Genomic DNA, 24,704 nt, shown 5'->3' with positions numbered 1-24,704 from the left:
CCGCGCCGAGTCGGGACGCGGGCAGAGTGGGAAAGCGGGAGCGGCTCCCCCCGCACGGCGGTGCGCGTAGCGCGGCCCAGGGCCGGAACCCGGCGGGGCGGGCGGCGGCGGCCGTGCCGGGGTTTGAGGTGCGGCCGGGCCGTGCCGAGCTTGCCTGCTTGGGCGGCGCCGCCCCGAGCCTACCCCAAGGGCTGGGGGACTGCCATGGCTCCCCCGCGGAAAGGCGAGCTGAGCCCGGAGGAGAAGGATTTGCTGGGAGTGATCGCTAAAGGTGAGCCCGGCCCGGCGCTCGTGGCTCGCTCTCCCCGGGCCCTGGCTCTGCGCACCGCCCCGCGCTGCTGCGGGCCTCGGCGGCGCCGTGCGGCTGTTCCCCACCGGCGGGCGAAGGGCGGGCCGCGTCTCCCTGTGCCCGCCTGCGCGGAGCGGGCTCGGGCTGGGCCCTGCTGTGCTGGGCAACCTCGCGTCGTGTGTATGTTGGCGTGACTCGTGTGCGTCGGCTTGGCTGATGCGTGCTGAGAAAGCGTCCTGTTGAAGATCTACATGTCTCTAGCCTGTCACGCTGGCATACAGGATGTTTCTTACAGGCAGAGCTTAGATTAACAGAACTTGCACTTGTCTGAGGTGTCCCGCAGCTCTTATCGCTGACATAGTTTTATTTTGTGCTTCACAAGTTGCTGTTTCCCCACATCACACTGCCCACATTCTTACTGCTGGGAGGGTTTTTCTCATGTTGGATTCCATGGGCCCGCACAGATAATTTACAGCCCTGTTTGAACACTTGTACTCAGAACGCTGTTCTGGAAGTTGTGAGAGCTGTTAGCTGGAGGTAAAGTGAAGAGACCCATGTTACGTGCACTTGTGTGTGTAGTTCTGAGCCAGTCTTGTTAACGTGTGCCTCTGTGTCAGAGACAAACTTAGGACAGTCAGTGATGAACTTCATGTGCTTCAGGATCGACTGATTGACTCACAATAACCAATTTGAAACCTTAGTCTTGCAAACACTCTATCTTACCACATGCTTATAATTAAGGTCATAGAGGAGTTCAGGTTGGAAGGGACATCAGGAATCTCTTGTCCAATCTCCTGCTAAAAACTACAGCTGTGAGGTTTTTCAGGGATATATGTGATTAGGCCTTGAAAACCTCGAAGGATGGAGACTGCACCATCTCTCTTCCTCCTGGGCTTACAGTTAAATGTTTTTCCTTACAGAATCGTACAGTTGTTTGAGTTGGATGGGACTCTTAAAGTTTATCCAGTCCAACTTTCCTGCAATGAACAGAGACACCTACAGCTATTGTAGAATCATAGAATCCTTAAAATCGAAAGGGACCCTTAAAGGTCTAGACCCTTATGTCTAGAATGAACCCCTCTTTCTTTCAAATTCTGCCTATTGTCTCTTGTCCTCTTATCACACAGCATTAGGAACAGCTTGGCTCCAACTTCCAGAGCTAGCCAACTCTGAAACTTTGACATTTGCCAAAGTTTGGAAATCCTCAGGTGATTTGTCATACAGAGCTCTGAATTTGTAAATGCAATTTTGCTTTGTATTGTCTGCCCAAAAGTATATTTTGACAATCATTTCTTGAGGATTTGCTCTAACACACAACTGTCCTTTTGCCAAAATATTCTTCTGAAAACTATGTCAGGCCCTAAGAAGCTTCTTGTACGTTAAGGAAAAGATTGTTTGGGGGAGCAGGCTAGTTGGCAGTGCCCTCACCTTCAGGCATTGTATTTTGTTGGATTGTCATTGAGGTGACCCAGATTACTGGCTCTTTTCCCTCAAATAATTCATTTTGAGATAGAAGTAAAACAGATTGCAAAAACTGCTTTGCTGTGAAGTTGCTGAATGATCACCTTCTTGTGATGTAGTGAAGTTAAATGTGAAGTCCTTCGTTTAATGAGAGATATCAGGCTTATTTTTGTTAAGCAGGCCACTGTTAAAATAGTTTTACTTAATTGATCAGAATTGTCTGTAAATTGGCAATAAATTAAATTTCCCAGTTGGAGATTCAGCGTTCCTTAATTTCTATTTGCTTGAATGTCTGATGCATATTGAAGAGGCATTGTAGGCCTCTTCAGTAATGTCAGTGGGCTTTGACTGAAGTTCTTACATCTTTAACTGAAAAGGTTTTTGTAGTAAATCAAACAAGGTATGGCCTATTCTTTTTCCTTGTACAGATTTTTCAGACTTCAATCTATGTATGCATTTGTTTTTGTTTTCTTTTTTGAAATGTCAGTGATCAAGTTGCCACGGTCCTTCTACTCACTTCCTGCCTTTATTCTGTGGTACTGTAAGCAAATTTCATCTACGTTAATGGACTTGTGAGGTGGGAAGTTGCAAATCCTGAATTTAAGCACTAAGGGAGATTGAAATAAGGCATATTTCATTCAGACCAAAAAAGTGAAACGTCATGATTTCCTTCTTTTAGATGTAAAAGCCTCCAGAAATACAGAATGTGTTAAAATACTCAGTATCATTTTATTCAGTTGTTCTGATGCAGTTTATGAAGAAATATGTCCTGTTCTTGTGTGTGTAGATCAGTTACTTCAGAAAAATGAATGCTTACTCATAGTGCACTCTTTCAGACTACCCTTTTAAAATTGAGACCTTGGCCTTTAACTTCTAGAACATAATACTCTTCATTCCTATGCCTCTTCACCAGGTGTGATGGATTTACTGATGCTTAGTTACAAAGGCTTTTTATTCTAATTGGGAATGGAACTGTTCTTTTTTCCCTAATTCTTCATTTCTTGTTCTCATCCCATTTTCTCTCTGTCTCTTTTTAATTAAAGGGAATGTTGAAGAGGCTGGAAGGCTGCTGGGCAGCAAGAATGTCCATGTCAATTGCTTGGATGAGGTATGACACAACTGTGCAAGCGTTGTACTGGATTTAGCAATTATAAGACTAGGTCCAAAGGCCTGCCTGGTGTTAAATAACTTTGCAACGCAGACTCTTGGAAGTCAGAATTCCTCTGATGTTTCCAGCCTGCAGCTGAATAATGAACCTTTGAAGAGCTCTAAGCTTTTTTTTAAAGGAAGTTTAATGTTACTTTGAGTAGTGCATGCTGTGTATTTTCTCTAAAGTTACTACATGAGCTTTGGTGTCTATAAGGTAAGTTGAACACTGCAGCAAGATACATGGGGGCATGATGGGAGCATGCCTGGCTTCCTGTCACCCCCCACCTAACTGTGCAGCCCATCTGTTTGTAGAACAGCAGGCAGTGTGAATAAAGAGTAGCTGTCCTTATTTTTTACCCATCTCTCGTTTGCGCCTCATCTTTTCAGAACCATAAACAGAAAGAGTAAGCAGCTAGGTCAGAAGTGGAAAATGCTGTCTTTTGCAGAGACAGAGGTGATAGCTGTGTAGAAGACATAGTTCTTAAGTGTGACACAAAGATGGGAGGAAATTTTTGACAAGTCTCTTGTGGCAGGTTCATGTCTATTTCCTCTTCTTTCTTTTTACAGGGTTGTTCTAAAGCATACAACATTAGAGAAAAATGTAACATGAAAACAAAAATGTAATTGTCCTGTATACATGTTGGATCCTCGAGTAGCTTATTAAATTTAAATGTCCAATGGCTTGTGTCTGTTCTTGATTTGGTACTTGATATCATTTTGTGCTTCTCCTGACCTTACCACTTCATAAGATCACCAGTGAGTTTAGGCTAGAAAGGACCATAGGGCTTAATCTCATTGTCTCTTGCCTTCCCACCGCCATAAGTGAAGAGTCAGGCTGCTTTTAGGTCCCCACAAAGCCATCTGCTCTCCAGCTGACCTAACCCAATTCTTTCAGCCTCTCTTCACAAATGCTCCGGTCCCCAGCCTGGGAGCTCTGCCATGTCTAGGTGGTAACTCTGCTGCACTCGCTGCAGTTATTCCTGCCTTTGTTGTAGTGGAGGGCCTGAAACTACAAAAAGTATTCAGGATGGGGTCTCATGAGTGCTGAGTACAGGGAATGGTCTCTTCATTACAATGATCACCAGTATCATATATTGGTTATGTTCCTGGGATACTATTAGCATTTTTTGTACTGCTGACAGATCCATTTTCTGATTGTTTTTAAAAACAATTTAGAAATTAAGTTTTAAATGTTTATGAATTTCAAAAGCTTCTGACAAACTAATCATGCTCAGATTTACAGGAAACTTAGGAATCCAAGATAAATATGTTTGTGTGTTTTTAATTTACGAATTTACAAAGCATTTATTTTTGTACAGTTCCTGAACTAGTGCACCCATGATGCATTATTAGTGCAACATGTAGGATTACTGCTGAGAGGATATGGTTTATTAATAGGCACCATAGCTGAGTTATGCCTCAGGATATTGTTAAAGAAGAAACAGTATGTGCCTTGGGTTTATTTAAACAGCTCATGCCATGGATTTCTTTCAGTCTCCTTCCTCCCTGCCTCCCCAGCAGTGATAAATGTAATGATGAATGTTCAGATTTATTTAGGAATTTCAATCCAGTAGTTGTCTCATGTCAGCTTTAAATTTTTTTCTGTTACAAACTGCATTGCCAGTAATGTGTTATTCTAGTTACTGTACATAAATAGTGTATGAAACACCAATTGAACGTTAGCTTTGTCTGTTATCCAAGGTTGCTACAACTGGAGACTGCTCTGAATGCATAAGGTCTTATTTTCTTCCCCTACTGCCCTAGCTGTTATCCTGAACTTCACATTATTACTGTTTTTTATTCACTTTTATTAATTTAATAAGTGAGGAATTGGAGCCTTGACAATCAAATGCTTAGATACTAAAAGGATAGCATGATTTAGTTGGGAGCTAGGAATTCATTTCCTTCCTCAAAGTTCTTTTTTACATGAGAGAGTCCACAGAATGAGCTGTTTCAGAGCAATTTTCTGGTTGCATTTACAGCAAACATGCAAACACAATTTATTAATTTCATGCTCATAAATCACTCGTTGATTTAAAAAATATATATTAATACATAAGAGAGTATCCTGTTACGTTCTGGTTTGAATGTTTCTAGCCTTGTATTCCATCTGCTTAGGTCTACTTTCTTTTAGATTAAAATTACTGACAATCACCAGTCTTTTCTGTATGTATCTTTAGCCAAGGGCCAAGTCAGATTTCAGTACTTTAGTCTGATTTCAGTACCTCTAGTACATTGACTTTCAAAATACCGTACCTAAAGTTATGCGTCCTCCAGTAATCGAGCTCTCCCCCTTTTCAGAGGGGTTTGATCTGAAAAGGCTTCACGCTTTTTCCATGTTTGAAATAATGTTAAGGTTGTTCAGAGTCGTAATACAGAGTATGCTAATGACAGTGGCAGCAGTACTTTTTTTTTTTCTAGTTTGATAATACTGCTGTTCTTTCTACAATATAACACGTGTCTTTTACAAACAGTCCGCATCTCTCTGCTAGTTACAGAACTGAATAATTTATTGGAATTGCAACAGCAGTTTGCCTGCTAGTGTATTCACTCCTATTATCTTCAGTGCAGGGTTTTGCAGTCACTCTATCTTGCTACTCCAGTGTGAATTTCCATATTAGCAGAAAAATTTTCAAATCCATGGCTTTCATTCAGGAGAAAAAGTTGTGTCTTCTGATCTTTTTATGTAGTATTTCAAAATCCACAAACTGAAGAAAATTCAATATGTATTAAGCATTGTCATTTTATGTAGGACTTTGACTAGCATAGAGTTTAATTTTCTCATTACTACAGTTAAACAAATAGTCAGAAATGTAATGTGTTACATATGTGAAACCAGCAAGTCAGCAGGGTGGCTGAGGAGGAGGAGGAAGACTATAATATGAGAGATATCTGCACTCAGTGAACAGTATTTCATATTAGAATTAATACTTAGCTGTAGATAGACATGAAATGTAGATATTCACTCATATATATACTGACTGCTTTCCAAACCCAGCTTGCAGCACATTTAAGTGGATAAGGATGATCTTACTCAAAAGCTTTAAGGCTGGAAATTCTAAAGGCTTTCATTGAAAGAAAGTTCCAGTCATATACTTGCCAAAACCAGGACACTGGACAAGCAGCTTTTAGTACCATTTCTGTTAAGTCAAAGGCATTTTTACAATTTAATTCAAGTATCTAACTGAACTGGATGTCTCCAAACTGGCCTCTAAAAAGTTGTTGTTTGTAATGTATTATGCACAGTAAGATAGAATGCTTTTCTTTCCATTACAAAACCACAAATGAAACCTAACAAAAACAGTCACAAATTTGTTTCATGAATGTTTCTCGTTTCTTTAATAGCAGTTTGTATTGCAGCATGTGAAAATATTTCAGATTACTAAAATCAAATGCTGCAAAAAATTTTTTTTAATGTTTTCATTTAGAGCAGGGAGTAATGAAATTATACTGAAAATTGTTGTTATAATTTTAACTTGCTCGATTTCTCTCACCTCTAGGATTTATTTTTATTTTTTATTTTTTTGAAAATGCTAATTAAAAATGCAACTTTAGGTTTTGTCCTACGGAAATAAAAATACATTAAGGCTCAAACTGACTATTTCAGAACATCACATCACCCTGCACTTATGGAGCTGCGGTAATGGTGTATATGAGTGTAGCTGTGCACATTATCCTGACCTGCAAGAACAGGGAAGAAAATGCCAGTTTGATTTCCTTATGGAGACAGACCAAATCACACGTCCATGTATTCAGTGCTGGAGAATGTTTTGAGGCAGTTACTATGTCTTGGCTGATAACTTACAGCCTGACTTGGCGTTAAGTGAAAATAAACCGCATATTGGAAAAAAAGTTTATCAAAATTGAAGAACTTGAATGTGATTGAGTTTTCTCAAAAAGAGCTCAAGAAGATGCTCCCTGCTCTTTGAGAGTGAGAAAGCCTGTATTAACCATTCATCACTGTTGGGAAAATTTCCCCTAGGACTTGCCTACCTTTACATTGGTAATTACACTAGTGCAGTTCTGATAACTTATGGCCTTCCCTGCTCAACCTAATCATTTTTGCTCTGGTGTGGTTTGTCAAAAGGCAAGAATTGAGGCTGTGTGGTTGTTAAGGTCTAGTTTAGAGCAAGGTATAGCTTTATAAAAGGCATTTAGGGCTCTGGCTGATGTAGGACTACAAACACAGTGCCACTAGGAAGATAAGTGGGAGTCAGGACAGTACAATTACCAATAAGCATGACTATACAAGGTATGTTTTAGAAACCACAAATCTTTCTAATAGCAAAAACAATAAGACCCTATTCCGAATTTTACTTATCATTTAATGCAGGGGGAAAAATAACAACTCAGGAGCGTGACAGATTTTCTAAAACAAGCTTCTACTGCTATGACAAGCACTAGTTGTCAATAATGCTTATGTCTTACAAAGAAGACTAATGTTTAATTTGTGGGGAATGGTTTTCATTTTTTTAAAGGCTCGTCTATTTTCACATATGTAACAGTATCATCAGAAAACAGTGACACTATGGAAAATGGAAATAATGCTGCATGTTAGTAACTACATTTCTTCATTGACACTTTGTGACTTTTTTTGTTCTTACTCCCTAATGCTACACGTGCTTTGGCAGGTACATTCTGTATGTGTGAGCAAGTGAAAATTGTCAGTGGAATAAGAAACAAGAGATACAGCTAATTCTTTTTGCATGCTTCTTCCTTCCTCTTTTTAGCATGGCATGACTCCTCTAATGCATGCGGCCTACAAAGGGAAAGTAGACATGTGCAGGTTGCTCTTGCGACACGGAGCTGATGTTAACTGCAATGAACACGAACATGGATACACTGCCTTGATGTTTGCTGGGCTTTCAGGTAACTTATTCCGAAATTTATCTCACTGACTTTTGTGACATTGATGTATACAGTTTGACTTAATAAGTTGGAGGAATGTGTTGGCACCTTGGTATGATTCAGGCTTACTGTTATTTACGTGGCTCATGTTAGCGTGTTGAGAATCATCAGTACAGTGGAATAGAGGAGTTGCTATTTTTTTCATACGAAATTTTTCTTTGTTCAGCTTTTTGAGGCCTATAGCATATCTGTACTTAGTTCTGTTTGGTCACATGTCTAAATTCACTCTGGTGATCATTTTAGTGTACAGTAGGATACATTGTTCAATTATATTCTGTTATACTGGAAAGGATACTGCACCATACTGCCTTCTTTAGGACTTTTTATCAGTAGCTTTTAGTGATACATGAAGCTTGTCCAATCAATCAAATATTTTTCAAACGTTCCCTCTCTTCTACATTATTTTTGCAACTGTGTTGTGAGATTATGCAAATTTATTTAATATGTTTTAAAAATATGGTTTTTTACTTTTTTTTCCTTTCTCATCTTTTTTTTTTTCTTTTTCTTTTTTCATGAGAATGCTTATAGTTATATATATCTTCTCCCAGTTCAGGTGGAGCTTTGCAATGTTCCTCTTGCTATTCTCGTGTTCCTGATGCAAAGAACAATAATTTTCTCAAGTGAGGAAAAGGCATTACATAAAAACAATGTTCCTTCCAGAATAAGAGTTAGAACTGGAAATGCTATATTACTTTAAGTATCTTTTCTATTAGGCCACTTACTTCCCTAGAATCTCCTTTTTTGGGAAGATGTAACATCTGTTATCAGGTAGAGTTTAAACTCTGCTTTCTTTCATTGTAAATTCAGAAGAAAAAGAAAGAAAAAAAAAGGCTTTGATGTCTTAACTGGCTCATGAGGCTGCTCAGACTTTGGTAAAAAGATTTCAGCATTTTGTGGCATTGAGTAATATCCAAAGTGCAGCAAGTAAATAGGAACAAACTGTCAGAGGCTGTTAAATGCCTGCAGCTTTATTGAAATTGCAGGATTTTTACCATTTTCTCCCAGCTGTGATTTTAACCTGCCATCCTGGGTTTTAATGCTTCTTAATGTTGACTTTGAGATCTGTTACCTGTGAGTGCAAACGGAAAATGAGCACTATGGACACAAAGCCTTTCTTTTAAAATCAGAAATATTAATTTTTGTCTACCAGCCCTTTCTTTTTTTATATTCAATTTTTCTTTTCAGTTAGCATGTGCACAGCAACTGTTAAAGCAAAAATACCTTTGAAAACAGAACCAGCACAAGTGGTGACAAGTGTCCTTAATAGCCTCTAAGGGCACCAATTATGTCATATAATCTTCCCATCAAGTTTTAGCTTCATTTTATTTGGTATTTAGCCCAGTCTGAACACCCAGTTCCTGCTGAGGAGAAAGGAACAATCTGTTCCCTTCTCTAAGCTCCTGCTACATAACAGTACTGAGTTTTTTATTCTTAGAATCGCAAACGTTTAGTTGAACTGTCAAACGAGATTAGTAGAATTTGCTTCTGTACTGCTATCCAGAGGGACCAATTGTTAGTGTAATTGTATACATGTGACTCCCATAAGCTCCACGGGGAGCTGAATGTGTATTACAGAGGGCAGAGTTTTACCCTGTGTGAATTTAGTTTTTACTTTGATGTAACCCTTGGGACTGTAAAGAAGGCAGCAGCAATGTGTATTTCTCTTAGTTAATTCTTAATGTACTTAAAATTATTATTTTTCCTCACTGTTACACATATTAGGTCTTAGTAAAAAGTTAGATTTTGCTCTTACATGAAGAGATACAAGTTCTGGTTTGTCCTGCCTAATTCTCCATATCCTCCCCCCCAAATACAGGAAACAAAGAAATCACCTGGATGATGTTAGAGGCCGGAGCTGAGACTGATGTTGTCAATTCTGTGGGAAGGACGGCAGCTCAGATGGCTGCTTTTGTGGGTAAGCTCAAAGAGTATCATCTTTTCCTAAATCCTTAAAGTATTGGGGTGCTTTTTATTGGAGAAACATTGTTTAATGACCTGTTTTGAACTAACACCATTGTTTATCATTTTTTTTTCTCCACATCTCATCCTGTTAACAGAGTCAGTTTGTGTTTGATAAATACTCAAGTGATGGTATCTATAAGAACAAATGCTGCTGTTCTCCAAGTGTGCAAGTTTATGCAATGTCATCACTTTTCAAACAGTAAAAGGAATCTGGTCACGTTTGTGATTAGTCACCTCCTGCTCTTCTCCCTCTGCATGTGTGAGGGAGAAATCTCAGGACCTGTTCTGAGATAGGTTGGCACTTATTGATCAAAACTTGGTTGGAATAAAGAAAGTGTTGTCACTGCAGTGTGCTAAGTGATCCTGGGCAAAACATGCAGCCAGGCTTCTTTCTGTTGTTGTGGCTCTTTTTTCATTTCTTTTTTTCTTAAATCCTTTTTACTTGTTTACCACCCTTGGCACAGTGCTGGGAGATTCCTGGCTTAATATTCCCCACTATAACCCAAATGTAGTAGTACTTATCTATTTCCAGCACAGATGTGTGATAAAACACATATAACCAGAAAAAGCAGTGTCTTTTTCAGAAATCAACTACTGCTTTCCAGATGACCTGCCCAGACTAAAAATAAACCATCAATTTTCATTTGAACCCAGCCTTCTCATATTCTTTAAATGTCTGAGAACTCTCTCAGAAGTCCAGAAGAAGCTTATCTTGACATGTGCATTTACTTCCTGTAACAGTGAGCTACTGGGGTTTAAATTTAGATCATATCTGCTTTTATTCCTTTTTGGAGAAAAAGATTGCCAGTACTCACACTTGAGTTTCAAGTAGCAAATCCTTAACTATGTTCTTAGTATGCTGAAGAAGTCCACTTCTATTAATTATACTTGGAATTTGGAGGATGGATATTGCTTTTGAATGTGGTGTTGAATTGGTGAATGGGTAATGATGACTCCAACATAACTTTTGAGAGTTCTTTAAAACTCATTCATCACCTCTATAAGTATTTCCACAAATACTGAGACAGGCTGAGCATTGGAATCTATTCTCTTTTATTCTCCGTTCAGTCAACTTCAAGTCATCTGTCTTTGTGTGGGAAGTGAGGATATTTCCCTGTCATTTGTTTGACACTGTGCTCTGTTACCTTAGGACAGTCTCTTCTAAAACACTTAAGGATTTTAAATACTGGAATTTGGTTGGTTGTCTTCTGCTGCTGATAAAGGGAGTTAGTGCCAAGATAAATCAGTCAATTTAAAGAATGTGGCCCTGAAGTACAGAAACTAAATGCTATTTTCTTTCAGCCTAGTAATCCATCATTTTGTCTGATGCAGAAAACAAGAAGAGGATGTAACTTTTCTCATCCTATTTCATCACAGTCCTTTTTTTCTGTTTTTTTTTTTTTTTCTTTCTAGGATATTTTCCACATGTTCTGTTCTTCTGATTAATACACTGGTCTCTGTTTGAAATGTATAAAAAGTCACAATACAATTTTTTCAGATTACAGAGCGGACAAAACTCTTGAGAAATTTTAACACCTGTGAGATGCTACTAGGATAGTTGTACTTCAGAGTCAAAATACTGACTTTTCTTATGGCTTGATTCTGAATACAGTGAATGACTTTGATAAACACTTATTTTAATTCTGACTTAACAGGGAGAAAAGATGCATGAAGGGGTGGAATTCGTAAAATGAAATGTCATGAAATTGTTTCCTTCCAGAAGCCAAAAAGTCACACACCTTACAGAAGAAAAACAAGAGTTGCTTGTTACCAGTGCAATCATGTGATCCTTAGCTTCCTTCTTAGCTTCCTTGCGTGTAAAGCTCACCTGTGTTGCTTATATTAGGTTGGGTTTCAGGTCTTGTTTTTTTCTCTTTCATGTTATGGTTACATGATTTTTTTTTTCCTCATGTAATTTTAGGTCAGCATGACTGTGTGACCATCATCAACAACTTCTTTCCACGTGAAAGGCTGGACTACTATACTAAACCACAAGGCTTGGATAAAGAACCAAAACTGCCAGTAAAGTTAGCTGGGCCGCTCCATAAAATTATTACTACTACAAATATGCATCCTGTTAAGGTAGAGTGATAAGTAAATTGAATGTGTTTGTTGGCGTGGGAACTGGTTTTATTTTTATGTCAAAAGGCAGTCAGTTCTTCAGTGAGTCCAATTAAGATGAAAAGCATTATCCTGTTAGTCAGATACTCCTGAGAATGACGTAGAATCAGGCCTAATGCCTAGACATGATTCAAAAATGAAGCAATTTCAGTGTTCGTATAAGTCAGAATTTCAAAATAATGCAATTAATCAAAGAGATCATTTTTAACATAGAAAAACATAAATTGTTTTCTTTTCTGGATTTATCTTTTCCTAGCCTTACTTGAAATGGAAACATAAGACAATTCCCTACCTTAACAAGTTGTCAGTGTTCTCTCCATGCTTGCCCCAGCATGCATCTTTCTACCTTAATCGCTGTTTCACCATAGTAACAGCTGTTGCTGTTTCTGGCAGTATGTGCAAGAGATGTTTATTTTTACTTCCAAGTATATTTGCCGCTAAAAAAAAATTTTTTTTAGGATTTTTCCTCCTGTGTAGTTCAGAGAAATTAATACATCTAATTTCAAAGACAAGTTCCTTGGGCTTGCTGTCCAAAGTTGGGAATTTGTCAGCGGTTGCCAACCAAGTATCTGCATGTACAAACTGGCAGCTAATTTAGTGGGTGTACAGTCTCTTTTGAAAATGGTTAGCTCAGTGTGTTATTAGTCTACCTAAAGCATTCCAACTATATGTGAGGTTGGTGTGTTCTTTGAAGCCACTTAAATTATGCAGATCCAGTTTATTTAGGTTTTCAAAAAGGAAACATTTTAGGACAGTGTATTGTAGTTTCTCTAAATGTTTCTTTTAAAATGCTTTTAATTCTTCAGGTATCTCTACTTCTTAGATATATATTTTAATACCAGTCTTAATTTTGAGCGTTTCATGCATAGGAAATAAAAAGTAAATAATGACACTCCCAAAAGAAGGGGAAGACAGCATGAGACGGCAGTAGAGGAATAGTAAAAATTCCACTGAAGTTTAGCTACAAAGATTTATCTAACTTCTAATGGTAACAAGTTTAAAAATACTAGCTCTGAATTGGATTACATTTTTTCTCATAGATTGTGTTGCTGGTAAAAGAGAACCCTCTATTGGCCGAAGTAGAAGCTCTGCAGAAATGTTACAGGGTTTTGGATCTAATTTGCGAGAAATGCATGAAGCAGAAAGATATGAATGAAGTACTTGCTATGAAAATGCACTACATCAGTTGCATCTTCCAGAAATGCGTTACGTTCTTAAAAGAGCGAGAGGATAAACTAGATGGATTTATCAAAAGGTACGTTATTTCTGCAGAAAGGTCTGAAGGTGTATGTATGAACTAACTGTACAGATACCAGAAAAAGGCAATTGGAATAATCATAGTAGTTGGACTGTCTCTAGTAAAAGCTCTGCCAAGTAGACTTTGAAATAATCCCAACAGCAGTCACTTCAGGGTTGCACTGACTCTTTTTTTTTTGCAGTGGTATTGTCCTTTCCTGGTGTACGAAGGAAACAATCCTTGGGTTTCAGCTCTGTGCTAAAATTGGTTAGAACTTGGCAATCCCACATACACTGTAAAGTAGCAGAGAGTTCCATGAGTGGAAAAAAAGGGGGAGTGATAGACTTGAAAAAAGTATTTCTCAGAGTCCACTATGGATCATCTGGGAATATTTCTTTTGCCGTTTTGCTCTCTAGCAGTGAGACAGTGAGATTTCTCTTCAAAAACACTTAAGCAAGTGAGAGCTGCAAAATCCCACTGGCTTTAGATGAGACTTGGGCACTTAAATCATGTAGACAGAACCTCAGAACGCAGTTAAAGTTACAAAACTAGCTGTCTGATCTTAAAGTAAGTGGCCTGACCTGTAGAAAGGTCATATCAAAGACCTGTGGATCTTTAGGTGATACTGAAAATAAATCGTAAAGTCAGTTTTCATATACTGAGGTCAAGTTGTTCATCAGTGAACCGCAGGAGCCAACCAAAGAAGCATCAGGACTATAGCTTGTCACTAAATAAAACTGAATTTTTATTTTCAAGTATTGCTGTCTATTCTTTACCGTTTACTTTCACAATGTTCATTTTTAAATACAGCCAAGAGCTTTGCTACTTGTCCACCTATAGCTGGTTCTTTTTCACTGGGTAATGGAATCTGTAAGTAGTCTTCTCAGAGTGTACTTTTAGCTATATGTGGGATAGGACAGAGTGAGAAGGGCAAAGTACTGGATGCTGTGTGTTTGTCCTTGTCCCTGACCAGTTACTGTGTGATTTCTTATTCTACTTTGGTTTTAAAAAATTTAGTCTCTTGAAAGGACGAGACAAAGATGGTTTCCCTGTATATCAAGAGAAGCTAATTCGAGAAAGTATCCGAAAATTTCCTTACTGTGAAGCTACATTGCTCCAGCAGCTTGTGAGGAGTATTGCTCCTGTTGAACTGGTAAGTTTTTTCTATCAAGATATTTTCTAACAATTTGCATAGTAAATTCAGCTTAAAATAAGCTTTCTTATTTTCTCTCAGATTCTTCGGTGTCTTATATATTAAGCAAAGGTTTTGGATGTCCCTGAACTTTTTGATAAGCTGGAATTTTATTTTACGTGTTGCAGGAAAATTCTCTAATTTGAACCTAGTAGGTTTTTTCCCGTGCTGATACTGAGTGCTTAAATGTCTGAGCTGAGTCATTTCCTAGGATAATACATCAATTATTTACAGTGTATATGGAGAAATTGGTAATATGTGGTAGTAGAAGAACATTCTGTGAAGCTCCCTTCATCAGAGGGAGAGATGAGACAATGCCATCTACTGTACAATGTGTATCTGAATTTGGAGATCCTAATTACAAGTAAAGTAGCTAACTTCAGCTTTTCATCTTTGTTAACTCACTCTTCAATAGCTTTTATTAGTTTATAATAAATCTTATACAAGATTTTTGTTCTATTTTTTTTTTAACATATGTTCTCTCTGGTCCCTGAGAGCAAGATATTGTATGTTCTAACACTTGGAAAAAGGCACAGTTTTGTCTCATACCTGGATTATGCTGAGTGAGTTAAAAATAGCCTCCATCTTAAGTGGCTCCAGTGAATGAAAATGTCTGAGGCTTAATGCAATCCCTCCTGTTTGTCTAAGCCAGAAAAATAAATACAGTGTGAAAACAGACTTTCATGATGCATTAAGAGTTGCTTTAGAGTAAGAGTTTTCCTTCCTATTTCTTCTTAGAAGAGCTTGCAGTCTTTTCTGCTTTCTTCCTTTAGTTAAACTGTATTTCTGCCTATTATGCTAGAAAGGAGATGCAGTAAAGATTGAATTTCCTGGAACCCTTGACCTTCAGCACAATTACTTGGATTCAGCCTGGGCATCTGAGTGTTGCTGCAGTCACTATAGCCCTGCATGTTTCTTCTGGTCTAACTGTTTAAGGATTTATTTAGAGCCAAGGCAACCTGACATTTTCTTCCTTTGTTGTTTACATCAAAATAATCCTTAGTTTATGTTTACCAGTAAAATATAGTAAATCTTATTGCTTCTGTTGTATGGGAAGGATACTGTAAATAATATCTAAATAATAATATGCAAATAATTGTCTTGAAAATTCCAAGTTCTGACTGTTTGGTCTGTATTCTGAGTACACTGAGTACAACAGTGTATCAGTGCTAAATAAAAAACCTTTTTAAAAAGATGTAACTGTGTGCCAGCACAGAGACTAATTTGCAAAAACCTGCTGCATAGGATCTACGAATGGGTGACTTTGAAAAGACCACTGAGTTCTTGAATGGGATTGAGTATTCATTAATAGCATTAATTATACTATTAAGAACAGGTCATTAAGTCACTCAACAGACACATTACAGTGACATTCAAATACAACAACAAAGGCTGTGGGATATTCCCATAGCAGAATGGCACAAAGAACAGACAGCACAACAGTGAGTGGTGAAATAAATGTGCCTGTTTCAGGTGTTATTTCAGATGAAAATGAGGGAAGTAAAGCTATCAGTAATATGATTGTGAAACTCAGAAGGTACAAAGCTTCTGAGCTTTGTTTCCATGTTTTAATGTGACTAAATGCTTAATTTGAAGATCCAGACTTATAACTTACGCAATTATCTTCAGCTCTTGACAGAGCATTAAAATTAGAGCCTATTCTCTTCACAGAATGGAAATCTATTGCCAATTGCAGTGACATCAGTGGGGAATATTTACACCTTAAATTATCTAGTTTGTCTGTCCAGGAAAATAACAGTTACTTGAATATACAGACTTAGACAGGCACTTTGTGTCATATTATATTTGTTGCATTTAAATTTGTCTGATGTACCTGAAACCAGCAATTAGTGTATCATTTAGCTGTTACTTGGGACTACCCATTAAATGAATCACCACTTATGTCGTACGTAGTGCTGCTGTTAGTCCTGCAGTAATAACACATTCTTCCAAAATCATTTTTTTAAATGTCAGTATTCCTTCAGTTAAGGAAGGGGTAAATTCTTTATAATGGACTCTGTGACTAATCCCACAGTATGCTGTTACTAAAAATTGCTAGCATCTTCGCCTTCAGATTTTAGTTCCATTGCTCTGTGCTCGTGGTTTTGATTCAGAACAAAGCTACAGAATGAGGAGACATTCTGTGCAGCCACTGATTCTTCAAAATGTAAGCATGTGTTCACAAGCTGAGAGCTAGTTACCTGCAAATGAGACTCATTTTATAGAATAAAAAAATGAAAATTTTTTCTTCCTTTCTACAGGAGCTAAGCTTTGTATACAAAATGTATATAAATGTGTACTTGCAAAGCTGTGCACTTTACTTGAAGATGTATGTTGTAGTTTTATACTGTGCTGTTACAGCATTTTGAGTGAGACCATAGCTGGCTACATGGAAGCTTGAATTGCATTTTGTTTTTTTTCTCTTGTTGGCCCTCTTTGTGATACTGCTTCTTTTTTTTTTTTTTACCTGAAACATACTGTATAATTGTGGTATATTTCCTGTGTTTTACAAAATTATTCTCTTTACCCTTCTTGTCTTTCAGGGTTCTGACCCTACAGCTTTTTCTGTTCTTACACAAGCTATCACTGGCCAAGTGGGTTTTGTAGATGCTGAATTCTGTACCACATGTGGGGAAAAGGGAGCTGACAAAAGATGTTCAGTGTGTAAGATGGTAAGGAGCTATAAATTGTTATAATGGATCACAAAAATTATTGGCATTGAGGTGATGAGGATTTTGAATGTTTGACTACTTACTGTGTAGATTTATGAGGAATTTCACACATGCCTACGCTGAAAATGTGCATGTCACCTACTTCTAGGAGAGATGGCTGCAGTTCACAAGTGGGAGTACTTGCATTTCCAAATGTGTATGTTTAAGGATGAAGACAGAATAAGATTTCTGTATGTTCAGAGTTAAGCAAAACAAACTGTTCTTCTATAGTTTTATATAGGTTGGAATCCCTGTATGACCTGACAAATGGCTTACAAATATCATTAAGTAGTAGTATACATAGAGATTTAACTTGTTGCACTAAAAATTTAGGAGTAGTGTATATTTTTGTAATACATCATGACAAATTGATGGCTGTGGTAACTTTCAGGTGATGTACTGTGATCAGAACTGCCAGAAAATACACTGGTTTACCCACAAAAAAGTCTGCAAGACCTTGAAGGAAATTCATGAGAAACAAGAACTAGAAGCTGCCAAAGAGAAAAAGAAACAAGAAAAAAAGCAAAAGAAAGGTTGGGATTTTTAGTTTCCTTGTTGACACTAATGTGATATGAACTGTATCAAAAGAACAACAGTAACAGTAACAGCCTTAAAATCTGTAGCAGTTGAAATATTTTTGTTGTGACATAACAACATACTTGCATTTGCTGGAATTCTACTCTTTCACTTTGGAGATGCTGAATTACACTGCACTGTTTCAAAATCCAAATTTTTAATCAATGTATAAGTTTCATGCTAATCAATTTTGCTGGAGATATTAGGACAAGTTGAAAAATCTGCTGTCATATTATCCCTTCCAGTTGTGAAGGCTAATGGAAAGATTAATTCTCCTTTAATAGTTTCTTCTTCAGAATCACAGTATAAAGTTAACTGTATGGTGTATTTTGAAAGATGGGTGTTAAGGAAGTCTGTGCTAAGGAGGTTGTTAGCTCCATAGACAATCAGACCATGGTAGGTTTTGGCAGGGCTGTGGCTGGTTATGATAGTGTTTACAGCTGGTTATCAGTCATAGGAGAAAATAATAAAACCAAAATTAATAATTTCTGAAGATATCTTTGGCTTTCAACAAGGCCTCTTTCCTTCCAGAAGTGCTACAACCCAACCCCTACTTAGCAGAATCAGAGCAAAAAGTCATTAAACACTTCTTTTTTTCTAAAAAAGTTACCTGAGAAATACAGTTGCAATTGCTGATTCTTTTCTGTACAGTCAGGTTAGAAAATCTGGGATGACTCATTTAAGCTAAAGTTCACTGTGGTCAACTGTTAATTAGCAAAGAATTTCTTCAATCTGTTATGTGCATAAGTACTTCTTACGTAATCACATAAATACCTTTTTTTTTTTCTTACAGAACACCTGTAGTCTACATTTAATTAGCCTGCAGCCATTCTTTGAAAGGCTAACCACAGTGTCAGTAAAGTATATTTGAATTGGAAGTTGAAATAGAGTCCTACTCTGCTCCTTTATGTATTAAAAGGAACTGTGGCAAAAATGTGGAGAAATTAATGAGAGCTTTATGCAGGGTTAGTTTCAGAATAATCTTACAGAAGCTTAAGCGGAATTCTAACATCTTCAGTCTTTTTTTGTTGAACTTGCTTAAGCTAATCACTTCTGGAACTGATACAGTTTCTTAGCATTTATTATTCTTCCAGAGGAAAAAATGGTTTACTTGCCAATGAGTTCTGTGCTCACTGGTGATGAGCTTTCTCTTTTGTCTAGATGAAACAGAACTAGAAGAGGCTGGTTCTACAAGTGAAGAACAGTCAGCTCCTGGCCCAGATGCTACCAAAGAAGCAGATCCAAATCTGTGGATCCAGACTGACCAGAGAGAAGAAACTGAACTTACCAAAGAGCCAGAAGCACGAGCCCCACGTCCTGACAGCCCGCTGGAAAGTGAGACTGGCTTAGCTGACATTGCTCTTCAAAAAATTCAGGATTCTGAGGAATAGGAAAGCTGGGAAGGGTCTGAGTGTTCTGGTAAAGTCCCTCTACCCTAGCAGTCATAAAGAATTTTTTTATGCTGACCATGTCTGAGTTCTTTACAGCATGGCTTTTGCAAGGCTTCCTGTAAATGACAGCATAGCTTTGTTCATCTTGAGATGAAATACTGGCTTCAGTTTGTCTTCAGGTTCTGTTGTAGATTGTAAAAATAGATATTTATTATCTGATGAAAACTAGAGTGACATAGATTCAGCTATACGTATACCAACTGTGAGCATAGTAAAATCTGTGAGCATCTGGTCAAACAGCCACTTAAGTTTGGGAGTATTCATGGTTTCAGAACCTGAAATTATTTTAAGTATAATTTTTAAGACTTTTTTTTCCTGTGAGTACACAGACCTACAGCTGAAAGTATTGGGAAGCCAGAACCCCTTTATGAGGCTTTATTTAAAAGAATTCAGTAGCAGTTAAGCTTCTGAAGATACTCATCTGAATTCTCAAATTTTCATGAAATTACTGTAAATATTTTTGACTAGTAAGTGCACAACAATAGTGTCTGTTTGGTGGCAATTTTATTAAGCGATACAGCTGTTTTATAAGTCTCAGACTGACTGTGAAATGTGTGTGTTTCAAGAGATTAATTTCATTATTTATTTGCTCAAATATATTCCAAGCTTATCAAAGTTTAATGAAGGGAACACCAGAAGGATTTTAACTATTTTGAATGTTACAAATAATGGTTTCTAAATCTCTGCTTTCTGGTAAAGATACCTTAGAGCACACTGGGATGCATATGAATGATTTCATAAACATATGAGATGTTTAATATTTTACATGCTGAACCTGATCACAATTAAATGGGACCATTTATAAACTACATAATTGATAAATTAATGTATCAATGTCATTTATTGATACTGTCTATGTTTCACATTGGCTTTCAACTAATTACTAAATTGTAAAAACCAGCATCCTTAACTGTTCTGTTTTCACTCAGTTTTACATTTTCTCATGAAAGAAGGGAATGTAATGACCTAAAAAAAAATACTTGCTGCCATAAAGATGGTAGAATTTTATATTCTCCAGTTGTTGGATGAATAATGTGTTTGGAATACAGCAATATCCTTCAATGTAGAGGAATAAATAAACCACCTTCCATATAGAGGAAAAATGCTATTAATTTTTTACTATTTAATATATTAAACATTTTTGTTTATTATTCTTAAAATTTTAAGAGGCTGTATAAATGCAGGGAATGTACCTTTTGTATGATCAAGAGTGTTTTCATTTCAAGGATTAGAAGAATAAAATGTGAATAATAAAGGGAAAGTTTTCAAAGATGAGAGCAGAGTGGCAATTCTGTTTACTGCATCTTTAATGCCTACCAGGACCTATTGTGATGTTTCCAGTTGAGATCTACGGGCTTTCTGTAGCTCAAGTGTACAAGTAGAGGGCAGAAAGCAAGAGATGCATGTCTGGAACATAGATATGGAGTCATGATACTTGGAGCTGGGAATACAGAAGTGCTGCTGGTTCCCAGTTCTCTGTATAGCAGGGTCTGAGTAGGATATATTTCTCTTCAGTGCTTTTCTGATAATACCACTTTGTGGGGACAAAAAATTCAGGTTCTCAGAAGTGTCATAAAATCCACCGCACAATATCTGATTTCATTCCACCAGCCAACACCTTTTCTTGGTGAGAAAAGCTTAAGCAACAAGGTAAAGTTTGAAAATTGGAAGTAGTTGTGAAGTTCAGGCTACCCAGTGGAGATTGTGCTTGCATTTGTCCTCATTCTAACTTCAAAAGGCTTCAGAACCATGAACAGAGGATGCCACACTTCTTTTTACAGTGAATCTCAGAAGAGAACAAGTGCAATCTAAATGAGGGTCTCAGTGCTCCACTTCCACTTCAGCCTTCGTCAGCTGAGACTGTTACATCATAGACTACCTCCATGAGCACAGTCAGCTGTAAAAGCACAAAAAAGTTAGGTAAACTAGGGATTGCATACACTAAGTGAATCCTAATGGATATTAATTTAGACAGGACTGCTTTAAGAAAAAACATTAGCCAAAGTTTAATTTGATCTGGCTTGTCTTGAAACCTACCAGGGTGTTGATCTCCCTCTTCAAACCATGCTGATGAGAATGACTTCAGGGCGTTTACAAGATGCATAAATCTAAGCAAGAAAATTAGGAAAGCTGAAATTAAAAAAAAAAAAAAAAAGAAGGGATCTAATTTTGAAAAGGTGAAAGGAATTACAAGGTTTAACAAAGATGAAGTCACATATCTGGGGTGGAACAATCTTAAGCAGCAGTACAGGCTGGGATCTGTCTGGGTCTGATGAAACAGACCCAGGAGTCTTGGTGGGCAGCAAGTTGACCCTGAGCCAGAGGAATGCCCTGGCAGCACTGAAGGTAAAGACAAGAGTATAATCAGCAGATCAAAGATGTAATTATCTCATTTGGCTTGGCACTTGTTTGGCCATGCCTGGAATACAGCATCCAGTTTTGGTCAACCTAACTCAAGAGAGACGAAAAAATCAAAAGAGGTTCCAGCTGAGGTGCCACCATGATGGTCAGAGAGTTGGAGGAAGCGAGCTCATTAGCTCAGATCTAATCACACACTTACAGACCTAGAGGTTGCTATAGAGCAGATGAGCTATCTTCACAGAGATGCACGGTGACAGGACAAGAGCCAACAGGCCCCAGTTGTTGCAGGCAAAATTCCATCTGGATATAAGAAAATTGCTCTGGAGTGCAATTAAACAATGAAAGAGGTTGCCAACAAGTGGTGGTCTCTCCCTCACTGGAAATATTTGACTTGCCTTGACAGAGCGCTGGATAACCTTATCTCAGGCTTTCAACAGCAATTGGGCTAGATAAACTCCAGCAATCCCTGCCAGCCTCGACCATTTCATGACTCAGTGCTAACAGAAGAAAAAAGAAGGAACTCAGAAGACAAGCCCCAGGCTGCTGAAGGACTTTGATATATCAAATAGCACTGACTGAAATTAAGCCTTTGGCAGAATGGAGAGAGAAAGTTGTGAAGAAATGCATTACTTTCCATTTATGTACAGATCTGTTACATCCTTTAGTTGTATGAAAAGAAGCCAGAAGTGTCAGGTGCAGTGCCACAATGCTGTCAGCAGTCCTGGCACAGTGCATTCGGTACGGCACATCTTGTTCCTCCATAAGCACCAGTAAGCAGAGACACATCATGGAGAGTATAGGCAGCCATGGACAGGAACCACGCTGCAGCACCCTTACTTGCTTGTGCTTCTGTGGGTAGTGAGACACAGTGCAGTAGTGTCATAAGACTAAGGGATTCCAGCACATTAGTGTAGCATAAAAATTACCAAACTGGAACTTCTCTAAGAAATAAGAATGGCATTTAGCTCATATCTTTATTTTGAAGGAGGAAGATATATTATTGGTAGTGAACATCATAAGTTTAATTATGCAATACAAACTATGAAGAATGAAATAATGTATCCTTATAGTTTGGCTTTAATTTGTGATTTAAAAAAAGTATGGTAAGAATTGCATTTCAAACATTTTTTATTATAACATCACCACTATTTAGCATTTGATTTCTTAATTTGTTGACCCAACATATTATATATTTGATGATAAAAGGAATGTTACACTAATACTATTTTTTTTTTCCTGAAAGATTATTTAATTAGATGCATGTTTTAGTGTAGTTGCATTATAGAGATAGTAACTTACTTAAGATGCTTATATCCACTTTAGACAGAGGAAGAAAGAAGTCATCTAAATTGGATTGTCAGCTTCTCAGGGGATTCCTTTGCTTTGTGTTTAAGCCGTCTTTCTTGACAGGTGGGTACTTTGTTCCAGTCAATAGAGGAAAATTCCATTATAGATCTTGTCATTGCCCGTAGTAAAACAGCATCCTCTGGGTTCTCAAATGGAACTCTCCAAAAAACCAAAACAAATGTACATTATCAGAATGCTTTCAAAATACTTTGGAGTTATTTTACTAAGCGTGCTTTCTGTAGTTAATGAAGTTAGAAGTCACGTAAGGTGAGGATTTGAAAATTGTAAATTTTTAGAAGGCTTCCTTCTGTTACCAAATTTTAGAAAGCAAAACAAAACCTGAAAAGGTCAGCATTCCAAGATTCTAAGGGAAAAAACATGCAGTAAATTATTTAAAATGTGTTTAAAGCATTGCTGTCCACTTTAATGTTCTGATTCTTACAAGTATCCAGTGGAAATCATGAAACTGTGTACTGTATGATTTCATATTGATTTGATACCCATTAATGCAAATGCAAAATTTATTTCAGTGTGAGTCTTTAAATAGTGACCATGCAAGAATCCAGGGCACTGAATCCAGAAATCTCAGTTAATGTTGTTCACGTGTCCTGCTATTTGTGAGAGAGAAGTGGCAGACTTGCAACATCAGTACCAAATCAACAACCAAAACTATATGCTCAGATATAATATTAAAACTTGAATTTATAAGAACTTATTCCATAGAGGTGTAGCTCTATGTGACACACGGATGTTAGGAAACTAACATAAACCACATGACTGTCTCCACTGAGTATAACACACTGTCAAACACTTGGGTACTTCACAAACTCAAAGTACCTACACAAATAAGATGGAGTGGAAGCTGCACATCCATTGTATCAATGAATGTACTCCACTGAAAACAGGAAAATTGTTTATAAACATAAATTAAGCTGACTGTAAAGAGCTGTACTGAAAATGAACAACTATGTAAAAACCAAATTTTTAAAGGAAATCATCATATATAGGCTTTTATTATTTCCTTTAATAAATCTGGCAACTATTTTCATACGTGAAACTCAAAAGTCTGATATCTTAAGATTTTAAATATCTTATAAAGATAGCATCTAAAAATGTCAACACATTAAAATGCAACCTTTATGCCACCTCAATCCAGGCAGATGTCACAGAAATAAGCTTTTCCATTTATTTCTGATGTTGGAATTTCAACAGAATAAAGTTAACTACAGACTTAAAATATTTTGTTCTATAGCTCAGTAATGTTTTCCAGAGAATACGTTCTTCTGAGCAGCCAGCAAGCAGAATGCTGTCTGTGTCACAATACGGAGCAACTATTCTGATGCCCTAATGCTTCAAGCACACTTTTTCTAGTTATTGCTATTTGATCTTATAAAATAAACAGCACTTTTATAAAATAAATAGCATTTTTATACACCTGGAATACCTTTTTAAATCAGAATTAAAAACAGCAGTGGGTTGGCTGTCTTATTAGAATGATACAGTTTCAACACAGAGCACCAGAAAATTTGTCAAGAAATTATTTTTACTGTTTTTTTTTCCTGAAACACACACACACACACAACACAACAAAACCAACAACTGAAAGCCCAGAGAAACACTTACTTATTTGTGTGATTTCCGAATTCCCAACCTGTAATAAAAAGTTCAAATTAAGACATTAATGCGCACGCAGCATTTTGATGAGCTGAGGATTACCATCCTGAACACAAATTATTTGTTCAAATGAGTTAAAAATCAGCAGATTTGATACATGCAAAATCTTTTTTAATTCAGTTACTCATGTTTAATTTTCCCTAGACAAACTTTTCCATGCATTGGTTTGTGAGTTTGTTTTTTTCATAGAAGTACATCCAAAAAGCAGACAACATTGTGGTTTGCTCCGGATTGCCACATGATGGGGCAGTCACAAGGTTATGGG

At 37.4% G+C, this 24,704-nt stretch overlaps 2 protein-coding genes across 12 annotated transcripts in view; one reads left to right on the top strand and one right to left on the bottom strand.

Annotated features, from left to right (window-relative positions):
• Nucleotides 1-52: 52 nt before the first annotated feature.
• Nucleotides 53-20,332, top strand: ANKMY2 (ankyrin repeat and MYND domain containing 2). Its single transcript, XM_085226131.1, has 10 exons — nucleotides 53-271; nucleotides 2,794-2,858; nucleotides 7,630-7,768; nucleotides 9,624-9,722; nucleotides 11,691-11,851; nucleotides 12,931-13,145; nucleotides 14,145-14,280; nucleotides 16,863-16,991; nucleotides 17,422-17,563; nucleotides 18,768-20,332. Exons 1-10 carry the CDS (start codon nucleotides 205-207, stop codon nucleotides 18,995-18,997), a joined length of 1,383 nt encoding a protein of 460 aa, XP_085082257.1. The 5' UTR covers nucleotides 53-204; the 3' UTR covers nucleotides 18,998-20,332.
• Nucleotides 4,267-24,704, bottom strand: part of LRRC72 (leucine rich repeat containing 72) — a 36,063-nt gene continuing 15,625 nt past the window's right edge. For 6 of the 11 annotated variants that reach the window (XM_085226141.1, XM_085226138.1, XM_085226140.1 and 3 more), the window contains 2 exons: nucleotides 24,389-24,416; nucleotides 22,374-22,924 (listed from right to left, as the gene is read on the bottom strand). In XM_085226141.1, coding sequence (XP_085082267.1) covers nucleotides 22,759-22,924; nucleotides 24,389-24,416 — 194 coding nt within the window. In that variant the 3' untranslated portion in view covers nucleotides 22,374-22,758. The other 5 variants (XR_014883863.1, XM_085226136.1, XM_085226137.1 and 2 more) reach the window with 5 other exon arrangements.

The sequence above is a fragment of the Meleagris gallopavo genome, chromosome 6 (genome assembly GCF_905368555.1).
Source record: "Meleagris gallopavo chromosome 6, MGAL_WU_HG_1.1, whole genome shotgun sequence".
In the NCBI taxonomy this organism is placed as follows: Eukaryota; Metazoa; Chordata; class Aves; order Galliformes; family Phasianidae; genus Meleagris; species Meleagris gallopavo.
This window is presented reverse-complemented; position numbering and strand designations above follow the sequence as displayed.

What these genes read in the sequence shown, in the direction of transcription:
- ANKMY2 (XM_085226131.1), top strand. Translation starts at nt 205, where the DNA reads ATGGCTCCCCCGCGGAAAGGCGAGCTGAGCCCGGAGGAGAAGGATTTG. An exon ending in ATGTCAATTGCTTGGATGAG is followed by an intron (nt 2,859 to 7,629) that starts GTATGACACAAC and finishes TCCTCTTTTTAG; the next exon opens with CATGGCATGACTCCTCTAAT. An exon ending in CAAATATGCATCCTGTTAAG is followed by an intron (nt 11,852 to 12,930) that starts GTAGAGTGATAA and finishes TTTTTCTCATAG; the next exon opens with ATTGTGTTGCTGGTAAAAGA.